Source organism: Neophocaena asiaeorientalis, unplaced genomic scaffold, assembly GCF_003031525.2.
Source record: "Neophocaena asiaeorientalis asiaeorientalis breed wild unplaced genomic scaffold, Neophocaena_asiaeorientalis_V1.1 scaffold296, whole genome shotgun sequence".
Lineage (NCBI taxonomy): Eukaryota > Metazoa > Chordata > Mammalia > Artiodactyla > Phocoenidae > Neophocaena > Neophocaena asiaeorientalis.
The window spans coordinates 6,008-17,408 of record NW_020175084.1 but is presented as its reverse complement, the minus strand read 5'-3'; the positions used below and the strand labels follow the sequence as shown (position 1 = coordinate 17,408).

General features: G+C 36.4%; 1 protein-coding gene across 1 annotated transcript in view; it reads left to right on the top strand.

Annotated features, from left to right (window-relative positions):
- Positions 1–8,947, top strand: part of TLL1 (tolloid like 1) — a gene marked incomplete at its 3' end in the record, with an annotated part of 156,523 nt that extends 147,576 nt beyond the window's left edge. Inside the window, exon 10 of the mRNA XM_024764169.1 lies at positions 8,799–8,947. Coding sequence (XP_024619937.1) covers positions 8,799–8,947 — 149 coding nt within the window. The remainder of the gene's footprint in view (positions 1–8,798) is intronic.
- Between the last annotated feature and the right edge of the window lie 2,454 nt (positions 8,948–11,401).

The window sequence follows — 11,401 nt, the reverse complement described above, 5'->3', positions numbered from 1 at the left end:
TACATATAATCTTTCACATCTTCTATATCCATTCATCTGTAGATTGACACTTGGGTGCTTCCATATCTTGGCTATTGTAAATAGAGCTGCTGTGAACGTTGGGGTGCATGTATCCTTTTGAATTAGTGCTTTCATTTTTTCCAGATATATACCCAGGGATCAAATTGCTGGATCATATGATAGTTCAATTTTTAGTTTTTTGAGGAACCTCCATACTGTTTTCCAGAGTGGCTGCACCAATTTACTTTCCCACCAATAGTGTAGGAGGGTTCTCTTTTCTCCACATCCTCTCCAACATTTGCTATTTGTAGACGTTTTGATTATAGCCATTCTGACAGGTGTAAGGTGATATCCCCTTGTGGGTTTGATTTTCATTTCTCTAATAATTAGCCATATTGAGCATCTCTTCATGTGCCTGTTGGCCATCTGTATGTCTCTTTTGGAAAAATGTCTGTCAGAAGCTTCTTTCCGGTTTTTGATTGGATTGCCTTTTTTTGTATTGAGTTGTATGAGCTGTTTATGTATTTTGGATATTAACCCCTTGTCGATCATATCATTTGCCAACACTTTCTTTCATTCAGTAAGTTGTCTTTTTGTTTTGTTGATGGTTTCCTTTCCTGTGCAAAAGCTTTTAAGTTTAATTAGGTCCCATTTGTTTACTTTTGCTCTTATTTCTTTTGCCTTAGGAGACAGATCAAACAAATATTGTTACTATTTATGTCAAAGAGTGCTCTGCCTATGTTCTCTTCTAGGATTTTTATGGTGTCAGGTCTTTCATTTAGGTCTTTAATACATTTTGAGTTTATTTTTGTATAAGGTATGAGGAAATGTTCTAATTTCATTCTTGTAAATGTAGCTGTCCCATTTTCTTAGCACCATTTATTGAAAATGCTGTCTTTTCTCCATTGTATATTCTTGCTTCCTTTGTCTCAGATTAACTGACTATAAGTGTGTGGGTTTATTTCCAAGCCATCCATTCTGTTCCATTGTTCTATATATCTGTTATTGTGCCAATACCATACTATAGTTTTGTGTCTAGCCTGAAGTCTGGAAGTGTGATATATTCAATTTTGCTGTTTTTTCTCATGATTGCTTTGGCACTTTGGTGTCTTCTGTGGTTCTATATGATCTTAGGATTATTTGTTCTAGTTCTCTGAAAAATACCATGGATATTTGATAGAGATTGCATTAAATCTAGAGATTTAATGGGTCTTTTTTACTTATTTGGTCGAGTTTAACTCACTAATTTCAACCATCTTTTCTTTTATCATACAAACATTTAAAGCTATAAATATTCCTTTAAAAACTACTTTATTGGAATTTCACCAGCTTGACACATAGTATTTTTGTTATTTTTCAGTTTTAATTATCTTCTTCATCTTTTATCATTTCTTCTGTCCACATACTTTTCAGGAACATATTTTTTTTATTTGCAAACATATGTTATTTTTCCAATCTTTCTTTTCTTATTAATTTCTCCTAATCACTTTTTGGAGAAAGACTGTAGTCTGTATGATATCACACTTTGAAATAGCTTGAGGTTGGTGGTATGAACTTGGAATTGACCAATATTCTTTAAAAAAAATGTATTTGCTTGAAAATGTCTTTTGTCCAACAGTTGGCTGCAAAGTTTTTTATATTCATGTTAATCTTCTTAATTGTGCTTTTTATATATTCGCTATTTTATTGATTCTGCTTCATCTATCAAATAGTAGAAAAGTTATGTTTATATATAATAATACTAAAATATTATTTGGTAGATTTATTAAATGCTCTTTACAGTTTTAAAATATTTTTACACATTATTATATAATGTATACATATAGTTTTAGAATATTACATCTTCCTGATAAACATTTATCATTATATATGAAATCTCTTTATCTCTAGTCATCATTTAGGTTAAAACTATTTTTTTCCTGATATTAATAAATCTACACTTTCTTTTGACTAATATTTCTGTCTGGTATATCTTTATCTTACTTTGCACATTTAGGCATTCAAGATATACGTCTCAAGTGTGTTGCTTTTAGACAAAGAACAGTTTTCTTTTATTTTTTTAATGAATCCATGATGGTAAGTTTTGTCTTTAACTAGAGTGCTTATTGCAGTTACATCTATTATGGTTACTGATGTATTATTGCTCCTTATTTTCATTCTCTGTGTCCCACTTGGTTTATTTTGTTCTATATTTTGCCTTCTTATGTATTGAATTATGGTTTGAATTTCCACATTTCATTTTTTATCCCTCTACTGGTGTGGAAATATTAAATGTGTATTCTATTATTTGGTATCTTCTTCTACCAGCCTACACTTTTTTTTTTAACATCTTTATTGTAGTATAACTGCTTTACAATGGTGTGTTAGTTTCTGCATTATAACAAATTGAATCAGCTATACATACACATATATCCCCCATATTTACTCCCTCTTGCATCTCCCTCCAACCCTCCACATCCCAACCCTCTAGGTGGTCACAAAGCACCAAGCTGATCTTCCTGTGCTACACGGCTGCTTCCCAATAGCTATCTATTTTACATTCAGTAGTGTATATAGGTCCATGCCACACGCTCACTTTGTCCCAGCTTATGCATCCCCATCGCCGTGTCCTCAAGTCCATTCTCTAAGTCTTCTTCTTTGTTCCTGTCCTGCCTCTAGGTTTTCCCATCAATTTCTTTTTCTTTTTTTAAAATTCCATAAATATGTGTTAGCATATGGTTTTTGTTTTTCTCTTTCTGACTTACTTAAATTTGTATGACAGTCTAGAGGTCCATCCACCTCACTATAAATAACTCAGTTTTTTCCTTTTTATGGCTGAGTAATATTCCATTGTATATATTTGCCACATCTTCTTTATCTATTCATCTGTTGATGGACACTTAGGTTGCTTCCTGTCCTGCCTATTGTAAATAGAGCTGCAATGAACATTTTGGTATATAACTCTTTTTGAATTATGGTTTTCTCAGAGTATATGCCCAGTAGTGGGATTGCTGGGTCGTATGGTAGTTCTATTATTATTTTTTATGGAATGTCCATACTGTTCTCCATAGGGGCTGTATCAGTGTACATTCCCACCAACAGTGCAAGAGAGTCCATTTTTCCCCACACCCTCTCCACCACTTATTGTTTGTATATTTTTTGATGATGGCCGGTGTGAGAGGATATCTCATTGTAGTTTTGATTTGCATTTATCTAATGATTAACGATGTTGAGCATTCTTTCATGTGTCTGTTGGCAATCTGTATATCTTCTTTGGAGAAATGTCTATTTAGATCTTCTACCCATTTTTGGATTGGGTTGTTTGTTTTTTTAATGTTGAGCTGCTTGTAAATTTTGGAGATTAATCCTTTGTCATTTGTTCATTTGCAAATATTTTCTCCCATTCTGAAGGTTTTCTTTTTGGCATGTTTATGGTTTCCTTTGCTGTGCAAAAGCTTTGAAGTTTCATTAGGTCTCATTCATTTATTTTTCTTTTTTTTCCATTTCTCTAGGAGGTGGGTCAAAAAGAATCTTGCTGTGATTTATGTCATAGAGTGTTCTGCCTATTTTTTCCTCTAAGAATTTGATGGGGCCTGGCCTTACATTTAGGTCTTTAATCCATTTTTAGTATATCTTTGTGTATGGTGTTAAGGAGTGTTCTAATTTCATTCTTTTACATGTACCCGTCAAAGTTTTCCCAGCACCACTTATTGAAGAAGCTCTCTTTTCTCCACTGTATATTCTTGCCTCCTTTATCAAAGATAAGGTGACCATATGTGCATGGGTTTATCTCTGGGATTTCTATCCAGTTCCATTGGTCTATATTTCTATTTCTGTACAAGTACCATACTGTCTTGATTACTGTAACTTTGTAGTATAGTCTCTTAAGTCAGGGAGCCTGATTCATCCAGCTCCACTTTTCTTTTTCAAGATTGCTTTGGTTATTCGGGGTCTTTTGTGTTTCCATACAAATTGTGAAGTTTTTTGTTCTAGTTCTGTGAAAAATGCCAGTGGTAGTTTCATAGGGATTGCATTGAATCTGTAGATTGCTTTGGGTAGTAGAGTCATTTTCACAATGTTGATTCTTCCAATCCAAGGACATGGTATATCTCTCCATCTATTTGTATCATCTTTAATTTCTTTCATCAATGTCTTATAATTTTCTGCATACAGGTCTTTTGTCTCCTTAGGTAGGTTTATTCCTAGATATTTTATTCTTCTTCTTATAAGGCTAAATGGGAGTGTTTTCTTAAATTCACTTTCAGATTTTTCATCATTAGTGTATAGGAATGCAAGAGATTTCTGTGCACTAATTTTGTGTCCCGATAATCTACCAAATTCATTGATTAGCTCTAGTAATTTTCTGGTAGCATCCTTAGGATTCTCTATGTATAGTACCATGTCATCTGCAAACAGTGACAGCTTTACTTCTTCTTTTCCAAATTGGATTCTTTTATTTCTTTTTCTTCTCTAATTGCTGTGGGTAACTTCCAAAACTATGTTGAATAATAGTGGTGAGAGTGGGCAACCTTGTCTTATTCCTGATCTTAGTGGAAGTGCTTTCAGTTTTTCACCATTGAGGACGATGTTGGCTGTGGGTTTGTCATATATGACCTTTATTATGTTGAGGAAAGTTCCCTCTATGCCTACTTTCTGGAGGGTTTTTATCAAAAATGGGTGTTGAATTTTCTCAAAAGCTTTCTCAGCATCTATTGAGATGATCATATGGTTTTTCTCCTTCAGTTTGTTAATATGGTGTATCATGTTGCTTGACTTGCATATATTGAAGCGTCCTTTCATTCCAGGGATAAACACCACTTGATCATAGTGTATGATCCTTATAATGTGCTGTTGGATTCTGTTTGCTAGTATTTTGTTGAGGATTTTTTCATCTATGTTCATCAGTGATATTGGCCTGTAGTTTTCTTTCTTTGTGACATCTTTGTCTGGTTTTGGTATCAGAGTGATGATGGCCTTGTAGAATGAGTTTTGCAGTGTTTTGGAAGAGTTTGAGAAGGATAGGTGTTAGCTCTTCTCTAAATGTTTGATAGAATTCGCCTGTGAAGCAATCTGGTCCTGGGCTTTTGTTTGTTGGAAGTTTTTAAATCACAGCTTCAATTTCAGTGCTTGTGATTGGTCTGTTCATATTTTATTTCTTCCTGGTTCAGTCTCAGAAGGTTGTGGATTTCTAAGAATTTGTCCAGTTCTTCCAAGTTGTCTATTTTATAGGCATACAGTTGCTTGTAGTAATCTCTCATGATCCTTTGTATTTCTGCAGTGTCAGTTGTTACTTCTCCTTTTTCATTTCTAATTCTATTGACTTGAGTCTTCTCCCTTTTTTTCTTCATAAGTCTGGCTAATGGTTTATCAATATTGTTTCTCTTCTCAAAGAACGAGCTTTTAGTTATATTGATGTTTGCTATCATTTCCTTCATTTCTTTTTCACTTATTTCTCATCTGATCTTTGTGATTTCTTTCCTTCTGCTAATTTTTGGGTTCTTTTGTTCTTCTTTCTCTAATTGCCTTAGGTGTAGGGTTAGGTTGTTTTCTGAGATGTTTCTTGTTTCTTAAGGTAGGATTCTTTTGCTATAAACTTCCCTCTTAGAACTGCTTTTGCTGCATCCCATAGGTTTTGGGTCATCATGTTTTCATTGGCATTTGTTTCTAGGTATTTTTTGATTTCCTCTTTGATTTCTTCAGTGACCTCTTGTTTATTAATAGTGTGCTGTTTAGCCCTCATGTGTTTTTATTTCTTACAGGTTTTTTTCCTGTAATTGATATCTAGTTTCATAGTGCTGTGGTCAGAAAAGATACTTGATATGATTTCAATTTTCTTAAATTTACCAAGGCTTGATTTGTGACCCAAGATATGATCTATCCTGGAGAATGTCCATGAGCACTTGAGAAGAATGTGTATCCTGTTGTTTTGGGTTGGAATCTCCTATAACTATCCATTAAGTCCATTTTGTTTAATATATCATTTAAAGCTTGTGTTTCCTTCTTTATATTCATTTTGGATGATGTGTCCATTGGTGAAAGTGGGGTGTTAAAGTCCCCTACTATGATTGTGTTACTGTTGATTTCCCCTTTTATGGCTGTTAGTATTTGCCTTATGTATTGAGGTGCTCCTATATTGGGTGCATAAATATTTAGAATTGTTATATCTTCTTGGATCAATCCCTTGATCATTATGTAGTGTACTTCTTTGTCTCCTGTAATAGTCTTTATTTCAATGTCTTTTTTTGTCTGATATGAGAATTGCTACTCCAGCTTTCTTTTGATTTCCATTTGCATGGAATATCATTTTCCATCCCCACATTTTCAGTCTGTATGCGTCCCTAGCTCTGAAGTAGTTATCTTGTAGACAGCATATATACACGTCTTGATTTTGTATCCATTCAGCCAGTCTATGCCTTTTGGTTGGAGCATTTAATCCATTTACATTTAAGGTAATTATCGATATGTATGTTCCTATTACCATTTTCTTAACTGCTTTGGGTTTATTATTGTAGGTCCTTTCCATCTCTTGTGTTTCCTGCGTAGAGATGTTCCTTTAGTATTTGCTGTAAGGCTGGTTTGGTGGTGCTGAATTCTCTTAGCTTTTGCTTGTCTGTAAAGCATTTAATTTCTCCATCAAATCTAAATGAGATTCTTACTGGGTAGAGTAATCTTGGTTGCAGTTTCTTCTCCTTCATCTCTTTAAATATGTCCTACCACTCCCTTCTGGCTTGCAAAGTTTCTGCTAAAAGATCAGCTGTTAACCTTATGGGGATTCCCTTATGTGTTGTTTTTCCCTTGCTGCTTTTAATATGTGTCCTTTGTATTTAATTTTTGATAGTTTGATTAATATGTGTCTTGGTGTGTTTCTCCTTCGATTTATACTGTATGGGAATCTCTGTGCTTTCTGGACTTGATTAACTATTTCCTTTCTCATATGAAGGAATTTTCCAACTCTAATCTCTTCAACTATTTTTTCATTCCTTCTTTTTCTCTTCTACTTCTGGGAACCCTATATTTCGAATGTGGGTGTGTTTACTGTTGTCCCAGAGGTCTCTGAGACTGTCCTCAATTCTTTTAATTCTTTTTTCTTTATTCTGCTCTGTGGCAGTTATTTCCACTATTTTATCTTCCAGGTTACTTATCCATTCCTCTGCCTCTGTTATTCTGCTATTGATCCCTTCGAGAGAATATTTAATTTCATTTATTGTGTTGTTCATCACTGTTTGTTTGCTGTTTAGTTCTTCTAGGTCCTTCTTATATGTTTCCTGTATTTTGTCCATTCTCTTTCCAAGATTTTGGATCATCTTTACTATCATTATTCTGAATGCTTTTTCTGGTAGATTGCCTATTTCCTCTTCATTTGTTAGGTCTAGTGGGTTTTTGCCTTCCTCCTTCATCTGTGTGTTTCTCTGCCTTCTCATTTTCCTTAACTTACTGTTTTTGGGGTCTCCTTTTCACAGGTTGCCGGTTCATAGTTTCCGTTGTTTTTTGTGTCTGTGCCCAGTGGCTATGGTTGCTTCAGTGGGTTGTGTAGGCTTCCTGGTGGAGGAGACTAGTGCCTGTGTTCTGGTGGATGAAGCTGGATCTTGTCTTTCTGGTGGGAAGGTCCACGTCTGGTGGTGTGTTTTGTGGTGTCTGTGGCCTTATTATGATTTTAAGCAGCCTCTCTGCTAATGGCTGGTGTTGTGTTCCTGTCTTGGTAGTTGTTTGGCATAGTGTGTCCTGCACTGTAGCTTGCTGGTCGTTGAGTTGACCTGGGCCTTGGCATTGAGATGAAGGTCCCTGGGAGATTTTTGCCATTTGATATTACTTAGAGCTGGGAGGTCTCTTGTGGACCAATGTCCTGAACTTGGCTCTCCCACCTCACTGGCACAGCCCTGACACCTGGCTGGACCTCCAAGAGTTTGTCGTCCACACAGCTCAGAATAAAAGAGAGAAAGAAAGAAACAAACAAACAAACAAAGAAGGAAGGAAGGAAGGTAGGAAGGAAGGAAGAAAGAAAGAAAGAAGAAAGAAAGAAGATAAAATAAAATAAAATTACTAAAATAAAAAACTATTATTAACAAAATAATTTTTAAGTAATTAAAAAAAAAATGAACAGAGAGAACCTTAGGACAAATGGTCGAAGCAAAGCTATACAGACAAAATCATAGACAGAAGCATACACATATACACTCACAAAAAGAGAAAAAGTCAAAAATATATATACATATCCTTGCTCGCAAAGTCTACCTCCTCAATTTGGGGTGATTTGTTGTCTATTCAGGTATTCCACAGATGCAGTGTACATCAACTTGATTCTGGAGATTTAATCCACTGCTCCTGAGGTGGCTGGGAGAAATTTCCCTTTCTCTTCTTTGTTCACACAGCTCCAGGAGTTCAGCTTTGGATCTGGACCCGCCTCTGCGAGTAGGTCGCATAAGGGCATCTGTTCTTAGCTCAGACAAGACAGGACCCCTCACCAGGATGGGTACGGATGCGGGGTGAGGCTGTGGCGGCAGAGGCCAGTGTGACGTTGCACCAACCTCAGGCATGCAGTTTGTCCTCCCGGGGAAGTTGTCCCTGGATCCCAGGACCCTGGCAGTAGCGGGCTGCACAGGCTCCCCGGAAGGGGGATGTGGAGAGTGACCTGTGCTCGCACACAGGCTTCTTGGTGGTGGCAGCAGCAGCCTTACCGTCTCATACCCATCTCTGTGGTCTGCGCTGATAGCTGCGGCTTGTGCCCGTCTGTGGACCTCCTTTAAGCAGTGCCAGTAGTCCCCTCTCCTCGCGCACCAGGGAACAAAGAGGCAAGAAAAAGTCTCTTGCCTCTTTGGCAGCTCCAGACTTTTTCCCAGGCTCCCCCCCGGCTAGCTATGGTGAACGAGCGCCCTTCAGGCTGTGTTCACACAGCCGACCCCAGTCCTCTCAATGGGATCCAACCTCCAAAGCCCGAACATCAGCTCCCAGTACCCGCCTGCCCCAGTGGGTGAGCAGACAAACCTCTCGGGCTGGTGAGTGCTGGTCGGCAATGATCCTCTATGTGGGAATCTCTCTGCTTTGCCCTCCGCACCCCTGTTGCTGTGCTCTCCTTCTTGGCTCTGAAGCTTCCCCCCTCTGCTACCCGCCTTCTCCGCCCACGATGGGGCTTCCTAGTGTGTGGAAACCTTTCCTCCTTCACAGCTCCCTCCCACTGGTGCAGGCCCTATCCCTATTCTTTTGTCTCTGCTTTTTCTTTTGCCCTACCCAGGTACGTGGGGAGTTTCTTTCTTTTTGGGAGGTCTGAGGTCTTCTGCCAGCGTTCAGTAGGTGCTTTGTAGGAGTTGTTCCACATATAGATGTATTTCTGATGTATTTTTGGGGAGGAAGGTGATCTCCGTGTCTTACTCTTCCGTCATCTTGAAGCTCCAGCCTACTCTTTTAATGGAGTCATATATAATTAGTATCTTTATCCTCCTCCCAAACCATAAAAGATGCTAAAAAAGGATTATGATTCATATTGTAACATGCTATTGTTTTGATTAGTTTTCAAGCTTGTTTTCTTCCTGAAGCAAATGAGATGTTATTATTGTTTTTTGCACTTAACATTGATCTATATGCAGATATTTACCTAACATTTTTATTGTGATAAAAAAACATGCAACATAAAATTGCTGTCTTAACCATTTTTTCAAATATTGATTGACTGATTGATTGATTGATTTAGGTTGCCCTGTGTCTTCGTTGCAGCACACGGGATCTTAGTTGCGGCATGAAGACTCTTAGTTGCGGTATGCAGACATCTTAGTTATGGCATGCAGAATCTTTAGTTGTGGCATGCATGTGGATCTAGTTCCCCAACCAGGGATTGAACCTGGGCCTCCTGCATTGGGAGTGTATATTCTTACCCAGTGGACCACTACGGAAGTCCTTTAACCATTCTTAAATATACAATTTAATAGTGTTAAATACATTCACACTTTATGAAACAGATCTCCAGAACTTTTTAATCTTGTAAAACTGAATCTCTATATCTATTAAATAACTCTCATTTTTCCCCTCCCCTCAGATCTGGCAAGCACTATTTACTTTCTGTTTCTTATTAATTTGACTGCTTTAGATACCTCATATAAGTGAAGTCACACAGCATTTGTCCTTTTGTAACTGAATTATTTTACTTTGCATAATGGCCTCAAGGCTCATTCATGTTGTAGCATGCATAACTTCTCGGGAATTGCTGGATCATATTGCAGTTCTATTTTTAATTTTTTGAGGACCCTTCATACTGTCTTCCGTAGTGGCTGCACTATTCAGAATCTCTCCAACACCACACATGGGGTCCAATTTCTCCACATCTTCACCAACGTGTGTTATCTTCAAATATTTTGATGCTCACCATTCTAATGGGTGTGAGATGATCAATCCTTAAGGTTTTGACTTGCATTTCTCTCATGATTAGTAATGTTCAGCATTTTTTCATATGATTATTGGTCATTTTTACATCATCCTCAGTGAAATGTCTTTTCAAGCCTTTTGCCCATTTTTTAAATTGGATTATTTACTTTTTTCTTGTTGTTTTGTAGGGGTCCTTTATATATTCTGGATACTTACCCCTGATGAGATACATGACTTGCAAATTTTATGTCCTTTACTGTAGATGCCTTTTGACAATGTTGATCATTTCCTTTGCTTCACAAAAGCTTTTTAGTTGATGGAGTACAAGTTGTCTAATTTTTGGTTTTGTTTCCTTTGCTTTTGGAGCCATAAGAAGGAATCATTGCCAGATCCAGTATAATGAAGATTTTCCCCTATGTTTTCTCCTCAGAGGTTTAGAGTTTTATGTATAGGTCTTTAATCCATTGTTGAGTTAATTTTTGTATATGGCTTGAGATAAGAATCTAAATTCATTCTCTTCCACATAGAGATCCATTTTTCTCAACAACATTTGTTGAAGATTTACCAAATATTTTTATGCAGTATTCTTTCTCCCATCTCAGACTTCCTTCAAAGTTCATTTTGTCCTGCTTATAGTTTATATTTTAGATTTGGTCTTAGCTTAGCTGGTTTTGGTGGTATTTTTCCTATTTGAAATGTGGATTTTAAAAAATTAAAGTATAGTTGATTTATTATACTATATTAGTCTCACATGTACAGCATGGTGACTCAATATTTTTATATATTATACTCCATTTAAAGATTTTTACTTGAATTCACGAAAGTATAGTTTCATTAGATATAATTAGCTATATATTCAACTTATTAAAAATCAAAATTTGCATAAATACTTTAAAAAGTATTTCTTAATGTAGAATCCTGGAAATTCAAGTTATCAAAACTGATTTATTGAGCATGAAAAATGTAATAAGTTAATAACCATATAAAATAAGTTGGCAAGTTATTTAGAGTGGTACTGATTGCTGATGATTTCTCAAAGAAGTTTTTTCAAATTGTACAATTCTGGATA